A 25,971-nucleotide genomic window follows, 5' to 3' on the forward strand; every position below is an offset into this window, starting at 1 on the left:
GCTGGGTTTCAGCTCTGTTTGTTCCCGCTTGCCCAGAGCAGGCAGTAGAGTAGGGCTGCTGAGCCTGGCTGGTGTCTCTGGAAGCCTCGGCACTGGGGCAGAATGTGGGAAGCCTCGGCACAGTCCCACAGCTTCCTCCTCCTGTCTTAACGGGAAGGCTTGCAGGGCTGGCAACCCTAGTGCTTCCCTGGGACACCTGCCTTGTGCCCTAGTTACGCTGACTATAGCAACCCACAGCTAACCCTGTATGTCCCGATACACTCCAGCCAGAGCAGGGACTTCTTCACATTCGGTCACATGCTGGGAAACGCTCTGTAGCTCACTCTACCGCCTCGTTTCAGGAACTTGTCATGTACAGTTACAGATTGTGCATCTTCCACCCTTTGTGAGAAGGCTGAAAATCTGGGAATCCAACAGCCCAGATCAGCCGGGGCCTAGCTGGCCTGAGCTAGGACCTTCCAAGCCCTCATAGTCCTGGAGTTTTTTACAATCCCCACGTTGGAGGTGCCTGGAGTTGGCTGCCTTCCAGCTGCCAAGCCCTTATGGGCCAGCCACACCCAAGTCACCCAAACCGCAGAGCAAGCAGGGCGGCGCAGACTTGGGAAAGCAGGAAGGGTCCTACCAGGCCTGTGGCTGTGGGGTGAGAGCAGGAAGGCACCAGCGAGATGCGGGGAGGATTGTGCCAGGGAAGCAGGAGTGCGTGCGGGTGTGCCCGGGTGGGGAGAGTGATTTGGTGAGGAGTGTGTGTGTGTGTGTGTGTGCGCGCGCAGGTGCGGGAGGGTGAGACTGCAGCAGTGAGTGTGGGGGGGTGATTTGGGGGAAAGAAGGGATATTTGCAACACACCTCAGTTGCACCTTGTCTTCAATTAGATTGCAAGCTTTTGGGGCAGGGACTGAGCAGGAGCTGTGTGTGAAGTGCGGGCACCGGGAAATCAGGCTCAGATTGGCAAGTTCATTGCAACTGTAACCATGGCGAGCTGAGCCTCTCCCTAACAACAGAAGCGGGGTGGGAAGGGCAGCAAGAGAGACAAAGAGGGAACCAAAGTCAGGGATTAGAAAGTGAGCTATGTAAGGAAAGAGATGATGGGGGAAGGAAGCGAAGCCCAGGAGCGTGGGAAGCGGCTGGCTCATGTACCCCAATATGTGCAGCATCTGTGACGTTCTGTACCTCATGGGAACACTCTACACCCCCATATTCATCCATATAAAATGATTGTCTGAGATCCAATGCAAAGTTTGTCATGTTGGGTGTCCTTGGAAGGCTCACGATGCACTGAGCGTTGTTGTTACATGAAATTATAACCTATAACATTACTGTATCTAGTTATGAGGCTGAAAATGTATCCTCGTGGCTTAAAATAAGCCCAGGCAAAAGCTCTCCAAGAGCAGAGAGGCAGTTCACACCTCATCAGGGCATGTATGGGACAAACCCAGCCCAGCCTGACAGGAACAAATGTCGCTGGCCTAGACAGCAACAAAAGGATCTGTTCGAGTGAGGCACCCCCCTTCCTTTGGTCAGTTTGGGACTGCAATGAGGTAATGCTCACCTAACTCTGAAGAGGGTGGGGTAAAGCCAAGAGGGAGGAAAGAACATGATAAAAGGGAGAGACGTTTGCCATGCTCTTCCTCTCTCTTCCACCTCCATCTACAGACACCACCACCCAGCGACTGAAGCACTGATCAAAGGGGAGAGCCTGGCTGAAGGGCAACCAGCCAGCCTGTGGTGAGAAGCATCTAAGTTTGTAAGGGCGCTGAAACTGTTAAGATCAGCATAGAATGCGTTTTGCTTTGTTTCATTTGACCAAATCTGACTTCTTGTGCTTAGATTTTAAGTGATTATAAGTCCATCTTTGTAGTTAATAAATCTGTTTGTTTATTCTACCTGAAGCAGTGCATTTGGTTTGAAGTATGTCAGAGTCTCCCCTTGGGATAACAAGCCTGGTACATATAAATTTCTTTGTTAAATTGACGAACTCATGTAAGCTGGCAGCGTCCAGCGGGCATAACTGGTTCCTAGGGTTGTGTCTGGGACCGGAGATATTGGCTAGTGTCATTCGCTTGCAAGTAGCTGGGAGCAGCTTACATGCCAGAGGCTGTGCGTGACCAGCCCGGGAGTGGGGGTTCTCCCAGAAGAGCAGGGTAAGGCTGGCTCCCAGAGTCAAGGATTGGAGTGACCTTGCAGATCACCTGTCCAGATAACACCAGAGGGGAACGTCACAGCACCCCAGGGCTTAAAGTTATTGATGAGTTGGTCCAAGCATGTTCCCTCATCACTCCCTTTCTGCCCTGCTGGACACCCATTCTCCATCCCCCTTTGACTTTCAGTCCATGTGCCACCGTCACTCCATGGTGCTGGACCTGGCTCACAGGCGCTGCAGATGTGCCTCGCCTTCCTTTCCTTTTTGCAGAAATACTGGTAAATGTGGTGGTGAAGCTCTTGATACATGTTTGCAATCGACGAGTATTTGCTACGTGACACAGACCTAGCATGGGATGTATGGGAGCCTCCGTATGCCAAAAATCAACAATGTGATGAGTAGAAAAGTCCAAAAGCTAGTTAATGTAAAACATGATCAAAACAGCAGCACTGGGATTGCGCCCCCAGACCAGACTCCCAGCCCATCTAGTCCAGTATGCTGTCTCTAGCAGTGGCCAGAGCCAGCGGCCTCAGAGGATGGAACAAGATTCTTGTCATGCATCTGAGCACCTCCTCCACGTCAGCTGTCTCCTTCTGGAGACGGGGTGACCAGAACTAGGCGCAGTGGGCAGGGGTGCTGCTGAGAATGGCAGCATGATCTCAGTATTGTTTTACAGCACTCTTCATGCTTTTCTGACCACATGTGAATGGAGGTTCTCATTGTGCTCACCACAGTGAGTCACAGGTGTTAACGGCAGACGACGGCATCATTAGATCATTTAGCCTGGCCTCCTGCATGGCACAGGCCATTATCTGTCACCCATTTACCCCTGTATGGAGACCAAGAACTGGTGTTTGGCTAAAGCATCTTCCAGAAGGCACCAGTCTGGATGAGAAGACAGCAAGAGACCGAGAATCCTCCCCTTCTCTGGGGAGTTTGTAGCAATGGTAAATCACCTGCACTGTTAAAAGTTTGGATCTTAATTTGAATTTGTCGGGCTTCAGCGTCTAGCCATTGTCTCTTGTTCTGCCTTTCTCTGCTGCATTAAAGAGCCATTTAGTACCTGCTGCTTTCTCTGTACACTGTAACAATTATACTGTAATGGTTTTAAAACTGATGTTTTATTAAACTTAATATAAAAACCAAACTCCAAAACCATGCAGCCTGCACGAGCCAGCTCAATTTCCCCGGGACACCACAACCTTTCTGGGACCAGCCCTCGCTTCTCGACTGCTCTTTCTCTCTTCAGTAGGGCTCCAGACCTTAGAGAGACAGGGCACAGGTCAATTAAAACCATTATTCCCCTGTGAGTGCTACATTTCCCCCTCATAAATATAATGTCGGCCTGACGTATCAGCTAACAAAATAGGTACAGATCTAGTGCTATAACGTTTGATTTCCTCCTCAGTCGGTGGCCAGTAAAACCCATCTCTTGTGAGACTTATTACCCGCTCTGCTCCTGAGTGTCCCATCTCTCCAGGCAGTTCTCCCTATATCTGCCTTTTGTATTTTTCAGGTAATACCAGTTGATTTTGTAACTCGGTTTCGGATAAAGTATCAAAATGCAACCAATATCACTCACACCTCAAAGCAAAGACCTTGCCACATCCTCCTGTGTTCTCTTGTTCTCTCTGGACTTACAATGGAGAATTTTAGCAATCACTGGGTTGTCTTTCTGAGCCGCCAAAATGTCTTCTCATGGAATAGACTGGAGGGTGGATTTAATGCCCATGGAGAAGTCTCCTACGGCCAAAGAATTGGCAGTAATAGCTGCTAACCAAGCTACCTTGCCATCTCTTTGTACATCCAAGGGCTGTAATGAGCATTAATGACATTAGTTGTTTCTTCTGTGCAGCCCATCATATTGTTTTCCTGGGGGCGTTCTGGATAGAGCATTTGCCTCTACGTTAGATTTCCCTGAATGATATTTGATTTTTGAAGTTAGTCAGCTAATTCTGCCACCCACTGGTGTGCTCTGGCATTCAGTCGGGCAGAAGTGAAGACATAGGTTAATGGGTTGTTATCGCTGTAAACTGTGAAGGATTGGTAATGAGACTAGGTGCTGGTGCTTCAGATGAATTGCAGCAGTGGTGTTTGACTATCTCCTCAATAACAATGTTACCAGTGATCAGTTCTCCAGTTTTTGTGGACTGACCAGCACAGCAATAGTCAAGATGTCGTCATCTTTGCTTAATTGGAACTGGACTTGTAAGGGATTTCAGTTGCATAGCAAGCTCTAAGATCAAGCTCATCTTTTATTTCTAGTAACTCTTCAAGCTTCCTAAAATGGGTCACTGGGAAATTATCTTCCATCCAATACATAAGAACGGCCATACTGGGTCAGACCAGTGGTCCATCTAGCCCAGTACCCTGTCTTCTGACAGTGGCCAATGCCAGGTGCGTCAGAGGGAATGAACAGAAGTGGGCAATTATCGAGTGATCCATGCCAGGTTGTCCATTCCCAGCTTCTGGCAGTCAGAGGCTAGGGATTGCATTCCTGACCATCTTGGCTAATAACCATTGATGGACCTATCCTCCATGAACTTCGCTAATTCTTTTTTGAAGCCACTTTTGGCCTTTACAAGATCCCCATGCAATGATCCATGAGTTGACTGTGTGTTGGGTGAAGAAGTACTTCCTTTCATTTGTTGTAAACTTGCTGCCTATTAATTTGATCAGGTTACCCCTGGTTCTTGTATTATGTGACGTGGTAAACACCACTTCCCTATTCACTTTCTCCACACCAGTCATGGTTTGATAGACCTCTAACATATTCCCCCTTAGTTGTCTTTTTTCCAAACTGAACAGTCCCAGTCTTCTTAATCTTTCCTCAGATATAAATTGTTCCGTACCCTTAATTAATTTTGTTGCCCTTTTTCTTTACCTTTTCCAATCCTAATATATCTTTATGAGATGGGATGACCAGAACTGCAAGCAGTATTCAAGGTGTGGGCATACCAAGAATTTACATAGTAGCATTAAGATATTTACTGTCTTATTATCTGTCCCTTTACTAGTGGTTCCTAGCATTCTGCTAGTTTTTTTGACTGCCACTGTACATTGAGCCAATGTTTTCAGAGAACGATCCACAATGACTCCAAGATCTCTTTCTTTCTTGAGTGGTAACAGCTAATTTAGACCCCATCATTTCATATGTATAGTTGTGAATGTCTTCCAATGTGCATTACTTTGCATTTATCAACATAGAATTTCATCTGCCATTTTGTTGCTCAGTCAACCAATTTTGTAAGATCCATTTTTAACTCCTCACCGTCAGCTTTGAACTTAACTATCTTGAATAATTTTGTATCCTCTGCAAACTTTGCCACCTCACTGTTTACCCCTTTTTCTAGATCATTTATGAATTATGTTGAATAGCACTGGTCCCTGGGGACCCTTCAATTTACCTCTCTCAACTGAAAACATTTATTCCTACCGTTTGTTTCCTAACCAATTACAATTTAACCAATTACTGATCCATGAGAGGACTTTCCCTCTTATCCCATGACAGCTTACTTTGCTTAAGAGCATTTGGTGAGGGACCTTGTCAAAGGCTTTCTGAAAATCCAAGTACACTATATCCACTGGATCACCCTTGTCTACATTTTCTTGATCCCCTCACAGAATTCAAATAGATTGGTAAGGCAGGATTTCCCTTTACAAAAGCCATGTTGACTCTTCACCAACAATCATGTCCATCTATGTGTCTGATAATTGTCTTTACTATAATTTCAACCAATTTGCCTGGTCCTGAAGTTAGGTTTACTGGCCAGTAATTGCCAGGATCACCTATGGAGCCTTTTTTTAAAATTGGCATCACATTTAGCTGTCTTCCAGTCATCTGGTACAGCAGCTGATTTAAGGACTAGATTACATACCACAGTTAGTAGTTCTACAATTTCATATTTGAGTTCCTTCAGAACTCTTGGGTGAATACCATCTGGTGCTGGTGACTTATTATAGTTTAATTTATCAATTTGTTCCAAAACTTCCTCTATTGATAACTCAATCTGGGATAGCTCCTTTGATTGATAGAGGTCTATAAATTCATGAGTGGTGTGGAGAAAGTGAATAAGGAAAAGTTATTTACTTGTTCCCATAATATAAGAACTAGGGGCCACCAAATGAAATTAATGGGCAGCAGGTTTAAAACAAATAAAAGGAAGTTCTTCTTCACACAGCGCACAGTCAACCTGTGGAACTCCTTGCCTGAGGAGGTTGTGAAGGCTAGGACTATAACAGGTTTTAAAAGAGAACTGGATAAATTCATGGAGATTAAGTCCATTAATGGCTATTAGCCAGGATGGGTTAGGAATGGCATCCCTAGCCTCTGTTTGTCAGAGGGTAGAGATGGATGGCAGGAGAGAGATCACTTGATCATTACCTGTTAGGTTCACTCCCTCTGGGGCACCTGGCATTGGCCACTGTCGGTGACAGAATACTGGGCTGGATGGACTTTTGTTCTGACCCAGTATGGCCATTCTTATGTTCTTATATTATGTTCTTATTTGTCTCCTAACAAGAATGGCTCAGATATGGGAATCTCCCTCACATCCTGTTCAGTGAAGACCGATGCAAAGAATTCATTTAGCTTCTCCACAGTGGCCTTTTCTTCCTTAAGTGCTCCTTTAGCACCTCGATTGTCCAGTGGCCTCACTTCCCACTTCTGATGTACTTAAAACATTTTTTTGCTGTTAGTTTTTGTGCCTTTTGCTAAGTTGCTCTTCACATTCCTTTTTGGCCTCCTGCCTAATGATACTTTAACACTTGGCTGCCACAGTTTGTGCTCCTTTCTATTTTCCTCTATTTGACTTCCAATGTTCCACATGTTCACAGGGGTTTGGGTTGTAATTTCCTTCATTCTTTCCTGACGTGTTTCAAGCTCCTTTCATTTTGCAGTATGCTATTTCTGAACTGTTTCTACTTTAGGAACTTCAATCTGCTCTCTTCTTGCTGTAGCAATTAGCTGTAAAATCAGATCTCTTAATGCCAGTCATGTAGACAATCCCTGATCTTCCAACTCCCCCTGCTCTTCACTGTATAGGTGGCTTGTTGTATGTTTGGTTAAAACCAAATGGCTTTTTGATGCATTTTTACTGTGACCTGTCCCAGAAATGCCCAGAGAGTCACAAACTTCTCTTAAATGCTCATCTTTTCCTCCTCCCTTCCTAAGAATGTACTTTAATTCTCTCCTAGCCAGTCATAGTGCTTGCAAACAATTAAATCTTCCCCCTCTTACTTCCAGAGAAAACTTTCTTTATGCAAAATCACTTTTCTGTTGGCATTACCTTCTGGCAGCTTTTCCTGGAACAGCCCGCAACGGCTCTAGATAGCTGCCTCTCTGGTCAGCTCACTGCAGTTCAGCCTTTCCCGCCTGTGCTCACCAAGTGTCACACTCCCATCCAGGGATCATGGGTTTAAAACTGAGCTTTTCTTAAACTTGAAATATCTAGTGCAGCCAGCACAAGCCTCACACCAGCTCAGTCTGCAGCCAACACAAGCCTCACACCAGCTCAGTCTCTTTGGGACATAACAACAATAATCCTGATGGCACGACCGTGTTCTCCAAACTAAAGGGGCAGGGCACAGGTCATTGAACCCTGACATTCCCTTGTGAGTGCTACATAATCAAGTCGCCTCTCAATCTTTTCGATAAGCTAAACGGATTCAGCTCTTTTAAAGTCTCCCACTCTAAGGCATTTGCTCCAGCCCTTGAGCCATTTTGGTTCACACTAGGAGCTCATGCTGGTTTGCTTGTCCACTATGACCCCTACATCCTCTTCAGAGTCCCTGCTTTCCAGGAGACAGATTCCCATTCTTTAGGTGTGGCCTGCATTCCCTCTTTCTAGATGTAGAACTTTGAGTTGGCTGTATTCAAATGCAATTTGTTTGAATGCATCCAGGTGACACATGGGTCTTTTTCCTGAGAGCTTACAGTTATTTTCAGCCAGTAGGAGTACTCCCACTACTTTACATTTGCCAACATTGAATTGCACGAGCCCCCATGCTCCCCATTCACCTGCTGTGACACTGTATGGAATATGTGGGACACTTCATGATATTGTTGATACCAACATTATAAAATTGCAAGGAATCAGACCTGATATGCCGTGCAAGGTACCTGTGACAATGTTATAATTTGCCAAGTAGGATAATCTTGTTTATATGTTTGTGTCACCTTTGTATTGTGATTTAGAGATATGTACGGTTTATCTGTATTTCCAAACTTGTGCTGTGTTTCTGGGTGACCCCCTCAGACAGATTGGCATCTGCACCGCCTAGCCTGTTTGATGGCCCATCAACGGTCATCAGTGGTACAATGAACCCAAGGTGTATCCGCTGGCTCCTTTCCATAAGAGTCAGCAAGACATGTAGGGGCTTGCCTGTGGGCAGAGAACTCGAAGGCTGTTCCATGCTCATGTGCTGTGAAGCTTGTGTTTGAGACACAGGAAGTACGAGCCAGATGGCAAAAGGAATATAAAGGGTAGCTGCATCTTCTCTATTTTGTCTTCATTCCTGCTTCTTACCTCTGGAGTGACTTTTCTACAAACTGAAGCTCTGAACGAAGGACTGAATGACCCATCCAAGCTGCGGATGTTGTCCAGAGGGACTTTCAAGCCAGCAACCAACCAATACTGCTAAAAACCTCATATATGGACTTTGAAGTCTCTGTATGTATCTGATTGCTTTACCATTTAATAACTCTCTTCTTGTTCTTTCTGTTTTCTTTATAATAAACTTTAGTACTAGACATTAAAGGATTGGCTGGCAACATGGTATTTTGGGTAAGATCCAAACTAATATTGGCCTGGCAAGGTGGTTGGCTCTTTGGGGTTCAGAAGAACATGTTGTATAGTGAACAGAGTTTTTAAATAACTTCTCATTGTACTGAACCTAGGTGCAGATTGGGAGCCAGAGAACTGGAATGCAATAAAGGGGGCTGTGTGATTTCTTTTTTCAGCTTCCTGAAAACCAGTGTGGGGATCAGGAGCACAGTTTGTGAATGGTCGGTAAATCTAACTTCAGGTTAACCACTAGTTTTGGGAGAATCTTCTCTCCCTTTTGCAGCCTGCCCTGACCATGGCATTTTCAGTGAGGGCTGTCCAAGGCACCCAGTTCACACCTGCCATGGTGCGGTCTCTCTAGAATTCCTCCCACACTCCACAGAGATTCCTAAACTCACTTCACATCTTTCACAATTTGCTAAATAATGTTCTTGATAGTCAAGTTTCTTGGGCATGGCACACAAGTGTGGATCATTAGGGCTGGTCGGGAGTCTGGGTTCCCTACTTGTCATAAATATAAAGGGAAGGGTAACAACCCTTATGTATGCAGTAACATACAATCTCTCCCGGCCAGAGGTACAGAATCCCCTTACCTGTAAGGGGTTAATCAGTTCAATTAACCTAGTTGGCCCCTGACCAGAAGGACCAATGGGAAAAGAAGATACTTTCAAATCTAGGGACAGGGGGAGGTTTTGTTTGTGCTCTCTTTGTTTGTTTGTTCCCTCTCGGACAGAGAGAGGGTCCAGGCAGGAAAAACATCTCCTAGAAACATACCTGAAATGAGCATCTAAAATTACAAAAATTGTAAGTAAGGCAAGGAAATGTGTTAGATTATCTTTTGTTTTAGCTTGTGAATTTTCCCTATGCTAAGAGGTCATTTCATTCCTGTTTTGTAACTTGGAAGCAGAGTCAGAGGGGAATCCTCTGTGTTTTAAATCTTTTTATCTACCCCGTAAAGTTACCTTCCATCCTGATTTTGCAGGTGTGATTCTTTTACTTTTTTTTTTTAAATAAAATTCTTCTTTTAAAAACCTGATTGATTTTCAGTGTCCTAAAAACTAGGGGTTTGGTCTGTGCTCACATTGTAACCAATTGGTTAGTATATTATTCTCAAGCCTCCCAAGGAAAGGGGGTGAAGGGGCTTGGGGGGATATTTTGGGGGGATAGGGCTCCAAGTGGCCCCTCCCTGAATGTTTGTTTAAATCACTTTGGTGGTGGCAGTGATACCGTCCAAGGACAAGGAAAGGAATTTGCACCTTGGGGAATATTTTAATTTAAACTGGTGGAATATAAAATGAGGCAGTCTTTCATGCGGGTCCCCATATCTGTACCCCAGAGTTCAGATTGGGGAGGGAACCCTGACACCACTCCTGCTTTGTAAATATCCTCTTGGCTACTAAAAGCTGTTTTGTGGGCTCATGTTGGGCATTGTCTCTGAGATGGCTGGAGATTTGGGGAAATGGTCTCCAACCCCACAAGGAGCACAGGGTGGAGACTGACCATCATTTCACCCCTGGAAGTCGCCTCCACCCCTATTTGTGCAGAGTCCCTCCCTAGTGACTCTTGTGACAGACACCGAAGGCCACATCTCTCCACAATCCTTTCCAGCCTCTCTTCCCTTAGGGCCTGATCCAAAGCCCATAGAAATCAGCGTGACTCTTTCAATTGACTGTAACAGAAGTTAGATCCGGTCCTTAGCAGGCATCTGGAAGGAGAAACTGCAGGGTGAGAGAACCAGACTGACAGACACACAGGAGCTGAGAGCACCCTGTCACTCCATGAGCTCCCTTTGGTCTGGAGTATCTTTCCTGTCCACCCACCACACCCATCCCCTGCTAAGGGTCCATTTAACACTTGCCTGAAAGTTCAACAAAGTGGAAAATGAAAGGAAGGAAAAAACAGTGTCTGGGCAGTAAAAGATATACCTGACATGTTGTTACTGATCACTCGTTTCTGTTCGGAGTCACGGTGTGTATTGGTACAACCGTAGTGCCCAAAGTCCCCAGCCAGGACTGGGGCTCCTTTTGCTGGGCACTGTACAAACACAGGAAGAGATGATCCCTACCCCACACGCTCTCCCAAGGTCTATGTGGGGGATGTGGTCGTCCAAGGCTGCCGTGCTTGGAGGAGCAAAGCCAGGGGTCAGTGTTATGACAGTGTGATAGTGCAGAAGGGGGTGGGGGGGTGCTGTATCCTGGAGGGCTTTGGGGGTTAGGATAAGAGGCTTGTGTCTGGGGTGGTGGTGGAAGAGGGGCAGGCAATGGAGCAGCTTGCAGAGGAGGGCAGGGTGAGACAGGCGAGCAAGGAAGCCGATCGTAGCCGCATAGGGTTGCCAACTGTCTCATCGCACAAACCCAAACACCCTTGCCCCCCCCCCACCTTTCTCCAAGGCCATGCCCCCACTCACTCCATCCCCCCTCCCTCTGTCACTTGCTCTCCATCACCCTCACTCACTTTCACCAGGCTGGGGTTTGGATGCAGGAGGGGAGTGCGGGCTCTGGGCTGGGGGGAGGGACCAAGGGGTTCAGAGTGTGGGAGGGGGCTCAGGGCTGGGGCAGGGGGTTGGGATGTAGGAGGGGGTGTGAGCTCTGGGCTGGGGGGTGGGAACAAGGGGTTCAGAGTGTGGGAGGGGGCTCAGGGCTGGGGCAGGGGGTTGGGATGCAGGAGCGGGTGTGAGCTCTGGGCTGGGGGGTGGGACCAAGGGGTTCGGAGTGTGGGAGAAGGCTCAGGGCTGGGGCAGGGGGTTCGGTTGGGGGGTGGGGCCGGGGTTGGGGTGCAGGAGAGGGTTCAGGATGCAGGCTTTGGCCAGGCGGCGCTGATCTTGGTTGGCTCCTGGAAGCGATCGGCATGTCCGGCTCCTAGGTCCAGGGGGGACTAGGGGCTCTCCGCGCACTGCCCCTGCCTGCAGGCACCACCCCTGCAGCTCCCATTGGCTGTGGTTTACAGCCAATGGGAGCTGTGGAGTCGGTGCTCGGGGTGGGGGAAGCACGCAGAGAGCCCTGGGCCTAGGAGCCGGACATGCCGATCGCTTCCGGGAGCTGCGCAGAGCCAGTGCAGGCAGGGAGCCTGCCTTAGCCCCGCTAAGCCACCAACCCGACTTTTGGCCTTTTAAAATCTCCCAGATTGCTTTTAATAGTCACCAGGAGATCGAGGCCATCTCCGGGAGACCGCCAGCCAGTCTGGGAGAGTTGGCAACCCGACTGAAGCCTCAGCGTTTTGCATGGCCTGGCGGGCAGGGAGGCTGCAGCTGCGGGGGCCGGGGAGCAGGATGCTGCAGTGGGGAAGAGGCAGCGACAGAGCTGAAGGACTCATTCACTCTCCTCCACAGGTGCTGGGCCGTGTGTGGAGGTGACGGTGCCACAGGACCCTGTGATGCAGGAACGCGGCGCCAGCGTGGAACTTCCCTGCCACTATAAAACCTCGGTTAACAAAAACTTCATTCTGGAGTGGAGGTTTGCGCCAGGCTCTGCAGCGCCCGGGCAAGGCGAGCCGGTGAGGGGGGGACCAGGGTCCCAAGGGGAGGAGCTTGGGGGGGGGGGGGGGGCTTTCTTCAAAATGTGGCTGCTTCCGGCCCAGGGAAAGCCTCGGGGGGGGGGGGGGGGTCGTTCAAGCCTCTTGAGGACTGGATGAGGAGCTGATGCAGAAAGCGGGGGTGCAAGTTGTCAGCGCAGGCTGAGGGGCAAATCACCACCAGGGAACAAGAGTGAGGCCAAGGGAAAGCCCCTAAAGGCTGATGGGCTCGTCGTTAGAGCAGGGGGCCCGGTGCAGGGGTGGCCAACCTGAGCCGGCGAAGGAGCCACAGTTTACCAATGTGTGTTGCCAAAAAGCCACAGTAACACGTCAGCAGCTCCCCCACCCCGCTCCCGGCGTCTCTTGCCCACAGGCAGCCCCCTCCCTCCCCACACCTCCCGATCAGCTGTTTTGTGGCGTGCAGGAGGCTCCGGGCGGGAGGGGGAGGAGCGAGGGCATGGCAGGCTCAGGGGAGGGGGCAGGAAGGGGTGGAATGGGGGCCGGGCCTGTGGCAGAGCCAGGGCTTGAGCAGTGAGCGCCCCCCGGCACATTGGAAAGTTGGCACCTGTAGCTCCAGCCCCGGAGTCGGTGCCTAGACAAAGAGCCCCACATTAACTTCTGAAGAGCCGTATGTGGCTCCGGAGCCCCAGGTTGGCCACCCCTGGCCTAGGGGACAGGTCACTGGAGTGGGACTCGGGAGACCTGGACTCAACTCTCAGCTTTGCCATTAGTACCCTGGGTGCCTTGGGCAAGTCACTGCCCTCCCTGTGCCTCAGTTTCCCCATTTGTAAAATGGGGCTAATACTGCTGCCTTCCTTTGTCCAGCACTTTGAGATCTGTGAAGGACACACTCTACATAAGCGCTGGCTGTTGCTTTTTTCCCAACCAAGTTTTGTCTAAATGCTTCCTGAAAGCAGCTCAGGCTGGTCCAAATTTTTGATGGTTCCAGCAGCAACAAAAAGAATTTGAACCAACGCAAGGGGCGCTCGCTCCCACTTCCGAAGCAATGCCAGCTGAATCCATTTCATTCCCAACTTTTGGTAGAAATTAAATTGGAGGTTTTTGAGTGGCTCTAACGTTACTGCAGAATGTGGGGGGAGTAGCCAGCCCAGAGGGGCCCTCAGATCCAAGTGATGTATGTCTGCTAGGGCTATTAGAAACACCAGTGAGGCTACGTATCCAAGAGCAGGGATGGGACCAGGGTCAACTGGGAGGCTGGGGAAGGACCCGTGGAGGCAATTGAATGAGAAGCTCAGAGGCATGTACAATCATGAGAGTCACTGCAGATGCAACTGTTGTTTCCGACACCCAGTGGGAACAGCCAATGGGATGTTGTCATCCATCGAGGGGGAAGGATGGGCTTGTGGTTAAAGCCCTGGGCTGGGTGCAAGAGATCTGGGCTCTATTGCTAGCCCTGCCGCAGGCTTTCCGGCTGGGCCTGTGCGTTCCCCTGGGATACGCCGTGTATGGCCGGGTGGGGCTGTGTTTTGTATCATAGAATCATAGACTATCACGCTTGGAAGGGACCTCAGGAGGTCATCTAGTCCAACCCCCTGCTCAAAGCAGGACCAATCCGCAACTAAATCATCCCAGCCAGGGCTTTGTCAAGCCTGACCTTAAAAACCTCTAAGGAAGGAGATTCCACCACCTCCCTAGGTAACCCATTCCAGTGTTTCACCACCCTCCTAGTGAAAAAGTTTTTCCTAATATCCAACCTAAACCTCCCCCACTGCAACTTGAGACCATTACTCTTTGTTCTGTCATCTGCTACCACTGAGAACAGTCTAGATCCATCCTCTTTGGAACCCCCTTTCAGGTAGTTGAAAGCAGCTATCAAATCCCCCCTCATTCTTCTCTTCCGCAGACTAAACAATCCCAGTTCCCTCAGCCTCTCCTCATAAGTCATGTGTTCCAGTCCCCTAATCATTTTTGTTGCCCTCCGCTGGATGTTTTCCAATTTTTCCACATCCTTCTTGTAGTGTGGGGCCCAAAACTGGACACAGTACTCCAGATGAGGCCTCATCAGTGTCGAATAGAGGGGAACGATCACAGCCCTCCATCTGCTGGCAATGCCCCTACTTATACAGCTCAAAATGCCACTGGCCTTCTTGGCAACAAGGCCACACTGTTGACTCATATCCAGCTTCTCGTCCACTGTAACCCCTAGGTCCTTTTCTGCAGAACTGCTGCCGAGCCAGTCGGTCCCTAGTGTGTAGCGGTGCATGGGATTCTTCTGTTCTAAGTGCAGGACTCTGCACTTGTCCTTGTTGAACCTCATCAGATTTCTTTTGGCCCAATCCTCTAATTTGTCTAGGTCCCTCTGTATCCTATCCCTACCCTCCAGCGTATCTACCTCTCCTCCCAGTTTAGTGTCAGACTGTACATTCTGGGTAAGTCCTCAGGCCATTTCGCAGCCTTTCTGTGTGCATGCGGTGTTTGCTCTGTCGCTCTTTTTGTGTTAAATTCTATCAGGGCTTTGGAAAGAGCTGAGACGGCTGCTCTGTCAGGGTACCTGCCTGGCCCCTCACTGCCGGGGCTTGAGTGCCTGGGACAAGCTGGTCTGTATCTCTGCTGGCTCAGTATCCTCTTTGACTTCATGTCCCACGTTGTGTACTATCAGCCCCTCCCTCTTTTGTGTTTCTGTCTTCTGGTGAATCTGTCAAACCCCTCCTCTCCCCCTTGCACGAGCCCTGAGCCCCGACCCGCGGCTGGCTCCTGGCGTCTCTGAAGTTTTTGCCGTAACCTACTCTCCCAAGCCACATGCTTTGCAATGACAATGCAGAGCCAGCCGGAGGGCAGGTTTGCTCTTGGCGCTGCGTGACACTCCGGTCCCCTCGTCCGACCCGCCTTCATTCACCGTGTCGGTATTGGACAAACCCCTGTCTGTGAGGGGACCCCAGCAAACGTTCTCCTCTCCCTGCAGATCCTCTACTTCACTAATGACAAGCTGTACAAGCCCGGCTCTCAGGCCAAACGGCTCAGCTTCCTGCACAACCCTCCCACCATGGGGGATGCGACCCTTCAGCTAGCTAACGTCCGCCCCTCGGACAACGGCACATACATCTGCGAGGTGAACAACCCTCCGGACTTCTACGGCAGTGGCTCGGGGCTCATCCACTTCACCGTGCTGAGTGAGTCTGGGTACTGCGATTCCATGGCCCGCCACGGAAGGGGGATCCCTGCTCTGAGCAGGGCCGGGCCCGAGAGCAGCTGGGATCCTGTCCGTGTGGCCTTGGAGCTGGGGCTGGGATATTGCGGGTCCCTTTGTATCACATGTGTCAGTGTTCCCGTCTGTACAAAGGGGTAATGACCGGGACCTTCTTGGAAAGTGCTTTGGGATCTCTGGGTGGGAAGTGGCAGAGAAGAGCAATTATTACAATAGCTTCCCATTCACTGGCCTTTGCGTGGCGCTCTGGTACCACAGCGAAGAGGCCCTGCAGAGAGCTAGACGGACGGCAGGGAGACGAGTGGGTGGAAGGAGAAGAAGAGGGGAGGGGCCAGTGGACGTGGGGAGCAGGAGAACAAACAGATGAGACTCAGTTAAACAAGGTAGTGACACAGGAATGTCAGCAGTGAGCGGGTGCCGGCTGACAGCAGTGGCAGGGGAGACAGTCAGGTGCCGTGCTACACAATGATAGTGCATGCTCCTAGTACAGAAATCCATTGTTTTCTCTTCTCGTTTCCCATTCAGTGCCTCCATCTACCCCTGTTTGTAAAGGGACAGAATATACCCAGATTGGGGGTGATGCCACGCTGACCTGCAGCTCCGTAGAGGGGGTGCCTGCCCCAATTTACACCTGGTCACGGGTGGACTCCAAGACCTCATTGCCATTGGCCAATATGGTGCAAAGTAGGTGGAGATTGTCATCCCTTATAGACCTTCCTGTGTAGAGATGTGTAAAGCCGCCATTGACGGATTCTGAGTGATCTGACAGAAACAGAATTGAAGGAATCCAGACACCAACATATGGTCCATCCCATCCAGTATCCCAGCTCTAGCAGTGACCTAGACCTGATGCTTTGGAGGAAGGTGAAAAAAGGATCTGACCCATTGTACAAAGCTATCCAGGGTTGGGGAAGAGTCTTTCCTCCCCTGTCAGATAAGTTTATATCTGAAGCATGGAGGTACACCCTGTTGTGATTTGGGGAATAACCAGTCCCTCTTAAAATCCAGGTATCAGATTTAATGTTGACCTCCTGTGATTGTATGAATTCCAGAGGCTCTTGTGGCCAGATGCTGTCTGGAGTAACCAGCTGTGAGTCTCAAGTAATTCTCTGGCTCAAAAGGGAATATTTTAGAAATTAGGAAAAAAGGTCAGGGCCCAGTCCCACAAACTCTCTCTCACATGCATCCTGACATATGGAGTCACAGACCCTATTCATCAGAAGGTACTCCATTTATTAAAGAAAACAGCTGTAAACTACAGACCCAATCAGAGAGTCACACAGCTCAAGGTCCAGCTTTGTCTGCCTTGTTCACCAAGAACCGCACACTCTGGAACTCTGTACCCCACACAGAGACAGCTGGTGGCTGAATAATATACTGCAAGTAAATACATTGCAACTGGCACAGTCCTGACACACAGGAGCAGTCTCATTGATTTAAATGAAAGCACTGACCGGAGTAGAGACTACTTATTTGAGTCTGAGTTTGCAGGATCAGACCCTTAATCTTGGCTGTATAAACTCATTTTTCAGTGCCATTTGGAGTTTCCTTTGCTACCAGTAGGTTGCACCTGTGGATCAGTTTCAGAGGCAAATACCATGTCCTTGTTTATTTGAATATATTTTAATGTCCCAGATAGAAGCTGGAGAGGAGTTGCTCCTCAGTTTCAGAGCAGTGGTTTTGCTCTTCACCAGGATTTCTTCCAGCGAGTTTGAACCAGACTAGATCTTTAAAATAGATCTTAAAGAAAAATCCCAAAGAACACAAAGCAAAACCTCCTCTTCAAAGGCCCCTTTGAGTCCTTTTCAACAGAGTCTGATCAGAGGCCTGAATCCTCCATCAGATGCTGGGACAGCAGCTGGGTGAGAGTTGCTGGTGAAGCTCTCAGTGGAAGTGGAGCCGACTGTTCCCTTTCCGGGGTTAAGGAGTCTCACCTTCCCGTATCTCTCCCCTTGATGTCTTGCAGTCTCCGCTCTGGGGCTGTCTCTCCTCTGGACTCAGGGCAGGAAACCAGCATCTTGCCCGTTAATGCACTTAGTGACTGAAATGACAATGATTATTTCAAGGGCCAGTCTCTTTGCAGACTCACTCTAAGGCAGTTAAGCCCTGGGGCATAGAAGGCCTGTTGAAGACAGCCTCCGGCTATCTGTCTTGATCTATGAGCATGAGCTTGATGAGATACGGGGAGGGGCAAATCCAGGGACAGTTCCACAACCACGGACGAGCACTGGGTGGAGCTATTCACATTGGCTGTGTCTAGAGTGACTCACAACCATGTGTGCCAGCCTCAGGGCAGACTGTTAAGAAGCAGGGTCTTCTACACTTAGACTTCACCAACCACGTATCAAGTGTGAACTCCTCAAGCTCTAAAACAGCCTTAGTGTAGAGCAGGGGTGGCCAAACTTACTGGCCCTCTAAGCCACGTATGAGAGTTCGGCAGTTTCTCGTTGGAGTCGGACATCAAGAATTATAACATTCAAAAACCAGTAGAAGAACACTTCCATCTCCCTGGACACTCAATAACACTGGCAATTAAAAGTGGCCATTCTTCAACAAAAAAACTTCAAAAAACCGACTCCAATGAGAAACTGCAGAACTGGAATTAATTTGCAAACTGGACACCATCGAATTAGGCCTGAATAGAGACTGGGAGTGGATGGGTCACTAAAAAAACCAATTTCCCTCTGCTGATACTCACACCTTCTTGTCAACTGTTTGAAATGGGCCACCTTGATTACATTGGCCTCATTAGCACTACAAAAGTGATTTTTTTCCCTCCCTTGGTATTCACCCCTTCTTGTCGACTGTTGAGAATAGCCCACTTCCACTTTAATTGAATTGGCTCATTAGCACTGACCCCTCCACTTGGTAAGGCAACTCCCATCTTTTCATATGCTGTGTATTTATACCTGCCTCTGTATTTTCCACTCCATGCATCTGATGAAGTGGGTTTTAGCCCACGAAAGCTTATGCCCAAATAAATGTTAGTCTAAGGTGCCACAAGGACTCCTTATTGTTTTTGCTGATATAGGCTAACACAGCTATCACTCTGAAACAAAGTCTTTGTTCTTCAGTGTTTCACAATGGCTCATCTGGTTTCAGTGGGCCTTCTTGGTGCAGGACCATTAATTTTTCATTAATTAATGCTTCTTTCCTGGTTGGTGAGGTACACAGGTTAACTATGCAAACACTCAATATAAGTTTACCCTCTGGGATACAGATGTTATAAGGTGATCAATGCATGCAGCAACTCACAAGCATGTCATAAAGTCCCAACACTGAACACATTATAACTCTAACATCTGCTGTAACAATGCTAACTCACAAGTGAGCCAGGCTGGTTTCCAGCTGTGCATTTGTCAGTGTTCAGTGAGCCTTGGCATGAGCTGGCACCTGGTCTGCAAGCATCACAGGCTGCTTCTGCCAAGTCATCTACAGAGCTTGAGCACCGAACCTTCCCCGACCCCCACACAGAGAAGGGCTGACTGCAAACTCTGGCCTTTCAGAAGCCCTTCCCAATCACTCACTCAGAGGGTCCCAGTGGCCAATATGGACTATTTATGACATGGTAGGGAATCGGGTTGCAAAGCTGCCTTGCTGGACAGGGTGCTAGGCACACATGCAATTGTGTGAACTACGCTGGCCTAGCACGTGCCCGTGTCTCCCTCTAGTGGCTGACTCTAGAGAGGAGAACGGCCTGCTACTTGCTCACAGCTAGTGGAGTTCTCCTCTAGCTCACCTGGCAGTGGCCTTGGGAGCTGAAAGTCCCAGCGTCAGTCCCTGCTGCTGACCACAGTCATATCCATGCGCTCACGGTCAGCTACTCCCTGTCTCTCCTTGTGTGGGGTAGAGCTCGTCTCACAATCCAGGGCATCCGCACCCTTCACCCTTTGGAAAGGCTGCCACAGCCCAGTGCTGAGTTGGGGGCTGCTATGCTCTCTCTACCCCACGCCCGCTCCCTCTGCTAGCACAGGGGGGTTCCTCCAGGTGCCTCTGGCATTAATGATTGTCCTGCTGCTTTTCTCCTTACAGATGACCAAACAGGGAAGCTGCAGCTGACGAACCTCTCGCTGGCATTCTCAGGGACCTACCAGTGCGTGGCCTCCAACCAGTTCGGCCACGTCAGCTGCCAAGTGACAGTCAATGTGGCAGGTGAGATGTCCACCCTCGTTGTGTCTGTGCGCCCTATTCTGCCCACAGGGAGTGCTGCCTTCTGCCCACATGGCCCAACCCCTCCTCTGAAATATGCCTGCTGGTGCCTCCCTGCTCTGCCAGGAGACTGGCGCGCTGACAGACAGCAGTGATTGCAAGGGCAGAGGTCACATGGGACCAGCACAATCTTTACAGTCCTGCAAGGAGCCAGTGAGAAAACGGAGCAGCTTGGATATGCAGGGAAGTAGCCGAAAGCCTGCAGTCCCCCCCGCAGGGAGAGAGCACGGTCCCCGCCAAAGCCATGCTGCTGTGGTGGCAAGGGTGCACTTGGAAGCAGGGAAGAGGCCACTGATTTCCATGCATGTTCTGAAATCTGTGTAGTCCTCAGGGTGGCAGTGGGCTTTGGGGGCTGGGCTCCACCCACCAACAATTCCACGCGGAGACAAACCCCACGCCCCGATGGAAAGACAGGGGCAAACTTCCGAGGCTGGACTCCGTTTCTAAGTTTCTCTTTGTTGCTACGGGCAAGGTTTTTTTTTTTTCAAGCTGTTAGATTTCCGAGACAGCTTTTCACCATGGCAACCTATTAATATCACATAGTGTTGGTTGATTCAATTAAGGTAAACGATCCAATCTGCTCCTGGGGTGTCCCTATTTCTGAGCCCAGATCTCAGAGCGCAGCCACAAATGAGCCATCCCCCGCTAACGAGGGCTGGGTTCCATGCGTTGGCTTCTCCTACAAGACCCTCCAGTGGGCTATTTACAACTCTGCCTTGTCCTCCTCTCCTTCTGCCCTCTTCTCTCCACTGAAACTTACTGTCCTCAAGGTCCCCTGCAAGTGCCACCTCTCCCTGGCCATGTCTCCCTCCCCTTGGCTTTTATGCCACTGTCCTGACACCTCCCCAGCCACCCTTCTCTACTGCGTGCTATCTAGCCGGCACTTTTGAGGGCTCTAGCTGCAACACTGGAGAATCGGCAGAAATTGCCACGGTTATTCCTAGCACTTGTGCTGCCCACAGCCACGGTAAGGTGGGGCTTGTCCTCGCCTGTCACTGTTTTCTCTGTGGATCCGATGAAGGCATGAATAGCTGTTCTGTGCCCCTCCCCAGGAGAGAGACAGGCCAGCTCCATCCCAGGTGCAGCCCAGAAACTGGATTGATGGGCAGGTGGGGCGGGGATTGGAGGACTTCCCAGCTGCAGTGCCCCCAAAGGGAACATCTGGGATACGCAGTAACTGTTGGGACCGTCAGCATCGAGTTGGTTTCTTGCTGATGGTTCAGTGTTGGGGTGTGGGGCTGCTCGCATTGTCCCATTCCCTCCTGGAGGTGGCGCAGGAGGTTGGGGAATCGGGGGCGGTGGGGGTTGCATTTATTGCTCCCTCTTCCCAGAGGGGCGGGACCTGTGTGCCCTGTCAATTGCTACGCCCTGGGTCCTGACACAAGGCTCGGGGAATGGGAGCTGGTTCTTCTCGCTCAGCCCCTCACCATGGGGCTTTGCTACCATCTAGTGGCCGACGTGCCGGCTGGTCTCTGAATTCCTAGAGCTGAGGCTTTTTTGTCGCTCTGGCTGAGAGTTCGCTCCTACCCACCCTGGGGGAAGCTGCAGCTGCTTTATGCTGAGGCCTAGAGTCTGTCCACAGCCTGGGGCCACCACGCTCACCCATCTTCAGTCAGTAGGATTCACAGTGAAGGGTTTTTGGTGCATCTCTTGTCTCCTTCAGCCCTTCTCTTGAGGGCTCCTTTGCATTTCCTCTTCTTCCTCTTTCCTGTTGCAGGGAGCCCTGAGCTGAGGTTTTCAAGCAGTCTAGTGGGAGGCTAGACCCAGATTTCAATCCACTGGCCAGGAAAGTGACTGACACCAGCTGAGGATCTGGGCGTAGATCTTTAGAGATTCATCCAGGGCCCGGTCAGGAATGCTTGAGGGCTGGTCAGGAAACTCGAATGCCGCTTTGTGAAAAACGTGGAGGTTCCAACAGTCGCTTTCATTCCAGAACACACCTGAGTGTGCAACATGCTTGTGAAACAGAGAAAGCCCTGCCTTCCTAAATAGCCAACAGCACGGTGTTTGGGGCCTTTGCCTGCTATGTAGGAGACCCAAGTTCAAATCCCTGCTGTGCCTGGTTTAGAGCTCTCTTGGGAGTCGAGTTTTGACCTATCCATTGTCATGAGAAGTTTTGGTTTCAACAAACCTGCCTTTTGCAATGACAAACCATGTTTGATGACAAATTCCCAAGCAGATCTCATATTCAGGCTCTGGAGTTAGTGTTCAAGGAAATCTTCTCCCTTGGTGATTGCTAGGGCCTTGGCCCCCGCCGGGCTAAGAATCCCCCCCACCCCACCCCCCGGTGAACCTGCTCACTGCTAAGGACTGTATCCCAGGTGTTGCTTTTAACGCCGGCCTCCACTAGTCAAGTCCCATTTGGCACATGGATCCTGCTCAGGTCTGGCTCCCTGTGTTAATTAGTGCTTGCATCTGTGACAGCTCCCCTCTTAGCTGGCTTCACAGCCTGACTGAGCGAGGCCTAAAGGGACAGGTTGAGAGCCATCTGCATGTGGGAAGGGTGTAAATGCCTCGGCTGGAGATGAATTATGGTGCGCCAGGAGGGAGGGAGGAAATGAAGGAAAGACGATTTCAGCAAGGCAGTCCCCTGAGCGAAAGAGAGCAGTGTGTGACTGGGGAAGTCTCTCCCATAGGAGGGGTGGGAGTGCCTTCATGGGGACCTTTAAAAGGGCAGAGCCTTAGAAAATGCTCCAACAGGGAATGCTCCTAGCCCAGCCTGAAGTGACCTGAAAGGGTTTCTCTGTGTCCAATTTCTGAGACTATCTTTCATCAAAACAAATCTGCTCTACTGGAACGCAGAGAGCTCTCCCAGGGAGACCCCAGGCCTGGCTCATCTTCTAGAAATGTCTGGTGATAAAGGGCCGGAGGGATAATGCAGAGCTGGGAGGCCTCAAGTTCTAATCCTGACTCTGATTCACTCTGTGACCTCAGGCAAGTCACTGCCTCAGTTTCCCTCTCTGTAACCTGTGGATAGAAGAATGTGGCTGGAACTGACTCATGGGCTTACTGATCCAGGGGAGAGCAGTTGGTGCTGGTCCTTCTACTGATTAAGGGTGTGAAGGTTCCTGCACCGCCCTCTTTAAAAAGTGGTGTGCTGGGATAGGTGTGAACAGGCCTGGCTGAGAGGAGACCGAACAAACTCCAGAGCATCACAGAGAGTCGATTTAATTGTGTTATGACCAAGCAAAGGAGCCTGCAGCCTTTGCACCCATGACAGATCTCTGTTGGTTAGGACTGTTTGACTGCTCTAGTTTCATCTCCTGGCCGTCCTTTCCCTGTTCTTACTCGGTCACTCTGTTTTCCTTTGTCTCTTCCCAGTGCTTTTCTCTAGCTTTCCTTTCCGGGCTCTTCCTTCGGGCTCTTGCACACCACAGTTGTTTCAAAGTCACTAAGGGCCAAATTTGGGGCTCATTACTGGCTGCCAATCACAAAAATCTAGCCAGAGGGGGTGGAAAGCCCAGAGTTACCTGCTAAGCCAACCTCCACCTCTTGGGTTTGTGTTCCCCATAGGCACTGGGGAAGCTGGAGTGATCGCGGGAGCTGTGATAGGAGTGTTGCTGGTGCTCTTACTACTCGGGGCAGCTGCGATCTATCTGTTCTGGTACAGAAAGGAGGAGTCCCAGTCCACAGTCACTGGGAACGATATAAGGTTAGAACCTGTAACCGGGCGCAGACTCACCGGCGGCGCCTCCTGCTGGTGGTCTCAGGGAATTAGCGTTCCAGCCTCCAGAGCGCCCTCTTCAGGGCGGTGTCTGGCCTTGCTGCTAGCTCCCATGTCCCTCCCAGGACCCCAGTACCCCTTTCACTGGGTGCTGCCCCCTGGCAGTACCCCACAGTTCTGGGTCTCCCCCTCCCAGGGGAACCCCCCACCCACTATCCCTACCTCCCCTCAGTCGTAGGCTCCTGCCAGTCCCCAGCTAGCCCCAATGCCCTGGGGCAGACTGCAGTGTGAGCCACTCATCACCGGCAAGGCTGGGTTTGGACCTGCTGCCTCTCCCTAACCTCGGGCTGCAACCCCAGTACCTGTTGGGCCTAATGCTCGGCCACAGCTGGGGCTTTCCTGGCTGGAGCTCCCCGGGCCCTTCCCCAGCCCTGCTCTAATTTAGGTACTCTGCTTGGGTCCCTGCAGCCAGGTCCCTCCCCCTCAGGAGAGAGAGAAAGTCTCTCTTCTGCTCCTGGCTTCCCTGGCTTTTATGAGGCCCACTGGGTCTGTTTGGGGCGTGGCCCCCAGCTGCGGCTCCTCTGCCAATCCGCCCAGCTCTTCCCCTGCCCCAGCCCTCTCCCAGGGCTGCCTTAAACCCCTCTGGGCCCGAGCGGGTGTCCACCCCGCTACAGAACCCCTGAGCAAAGGCAGGCCCGCCCCAGGCAGCATCAGTGCAAACTTCCCCGTCCCCCACCCGCACGCTTCCTCCCTGACCTAGGGCGCAGAGGGGAGTTCAGTCTGTGCTTAGCTTCTCTGCCAAGGCTGCGGATGGAAGCTAGTCTCTGTTGTGGGGATGTGGACACCAGTGACCCACCAGCTCATTTCACACAGGCCGCTGAGCAGCCGCCAGTGGGGACGGCTGTAGCTCACTGCTGGTCCGGGGCAGATTTAACCCAGTGAGCAAAGTTGAAAGGCTCTTGCTGACAACCCCCACCATTTCCATCCTGCTCCCCGGGGCTTGTCGTCTTTGGGCAAGAGACACAGCCGCTGAAGCACGGACCCTCTACTTGATGCTAGACCGGAGAGCATGCTGCTCTGTGGGGCTGGCAGGAAGGATGGGGCAGGCGATGGAGTCATAGGTTTTCTCTGTCTCTAACTGATCTGATGGAGTGATTGTGGCTTCCCCTAGGGAGGCTGGCAAGCCCCTCGGTACACAGGTGTCACTCTGCACCAGTGTGCGGAGAGAGCTTTGTTAAAGGGACGGAGGGCCACATCCTTCGGTGGGGTCAGTCGTGTTCACGGATGCTGATGTAGCTCAGCCAGAGGGTGCCAGGTCTAGCTGATTCGTTTCCTGTTTGTTTACAGGGAGGATGCCACTGCCCCGGGGATCTCAGACGCCTCCTTGCAGAGACACGGCAGCGACCCCGGGAGCCACTTCCTGAAGCAGCCGGTGTCGAGGCCAGAGTCTGCCAGCACCACCAAGTCCAGACTCAACATGGTTGTGTGAGCGGGGGGCGGCGCTAGCTCCAGTTCCACTCAGAAACCTCCGCTGGATTTTGATACGTGACCCTTTTTAAAAAAAATAATCAAGGCTTTTACTGTCTCCCATTTACTGCATGGGGGGACCATGCAGGGACCCCTGTCGAACAGCCTGGTAAACACTTCCCCTGGGTTGGGACGCATCGATCAGTGTGTCTACATAACCACTGAGTATGCAAATCCATATACCTTTGCACTTCCATTGCCTCCTCTGTGCAGCTGGGGCAGAGAGAGGCCAGCGGGACCGGAGTGGGGGGAAGATCGCAGTCAGCCGAGCTGCAGGGGGAGAGCAGCGAGGGACTTGGCTTCATTCCTCCCCTTGCGGCAGCTCGTCGGAGCTCTTACCCCCAGGCACTGCCCTGCACCCGGCCCATGGCTGTCTGCCCCATGGCGGGCCATCACCCCAGAGAGGCCCTGCAGCTCTTCCCCCCGGGGAATGGCTGGGGGCTGTGGTGCTGTAGGGAGGGTGATGTGCATGCTACACCCCACACAGCAACCCCTCGCTGACACCCAGAGGGCTCCACTGGGCCGGGCAATGTGCGGGAGGCCCCTCGAGGCACGGGGCTCTGGGGGACCGAACTGAGCTTTGTGTGTGCTGGTAGAGCCCGGCCCAGCCCAGCTTTGGCTCACAATGGAATTGGGGGTGCTGCCTATGGCAGCTGGTCCAGGGCCCCTGCTTTGCTGAGCCGTAGGGGAGAGGGGCAACGATCAGACAGGCGGGGGCGGGAGGTGGGGAGCGAGGACCAAGAGTCATTAACTCTTTAAACACTCCCACTCCAGCTGTGTCATGGAGCCCCCTCCGTTTGTCCTGCTCCTTCTTTCATCCCCATGTGCCAAGTAAACGAGCCGTTCTGGTGCAGCGAGGACGACCCGGCGGGGCCTCCTGCCAGTCGCTCGCAGGCCTGCCCCAGGCCTGCTGTCCTTAGCCCCACAAGGGCACTGCTTGTCCCTGAAACTCCCCCGAGTTGCTCCCAATAA

General features: G+C 51.0%; 1 protein-coding gene across 1 annotated transcript; it reads left to right on the forward strand.

Moving 5' to 3' along the window:
• The first annotated feature begins 3,826 nt into the window (after positions 1-3,826).
• On the forward strand, positions 3,827-25,664 carry VSIG2 (V-set and immunoglobulin domain containing 2). The gene is made up of 6 exons (XM_037882088.2): positions 3,827-3,901; positions 15,357-15,564; positions 16,125-16,283; positions 19,632-19,751; positions 23,322-23,460; positions 24,820-25,664. Exons 1-6 carry the CDS (start codon positions 3,827-3,829, stop codon positions 24,959-24,961), a joined length of 843 nt encoding a protein of 280 aa, XP_037738016.1. The 3' UTR covers positions 24,962-25,664.
• Positions 25,665-25,971: the final 307 nt, after the last annotated feature.

The sequence above is a fragment of the Chelonia mydas genome, chromosome 22 (assembly GCF_015237465.2).
Source record: "Chelonia mydas isolate rCheMyd1 chromosome 22, rCheMyd1.pri.v2, whole genome shotgun sequence".
In the NCBI taxonomy this organism is placed as follows: Eukaryota; Metazoa; Chordata; order Testudines; family Cheloniidae; genus Chelonia; species Chelonia mydas.

Coding starts and splice junctions, on each gene's coding strand:
- VSIG2 (XM_037882088.2), top strand. CDS start 3,827: ATGTCTTCTCATGGAATAGACTGGAGGGTGGATTTAATGCCCATGGAG. Junction 16,284..19,631: donor ATTGGCCAATATGGTGCAAA/GTAGGTGGAGAT, acceptor TTCTCCTTACAG/ATGACCAAACAGGGAAGCTG. Junction 23,461..24,819: donor GTCACTGGGAACGATATAAG/GTTAGAACCTGT, acceptor GTTTGTTTACAG/GGAGGATGCCACTGCCCCGG.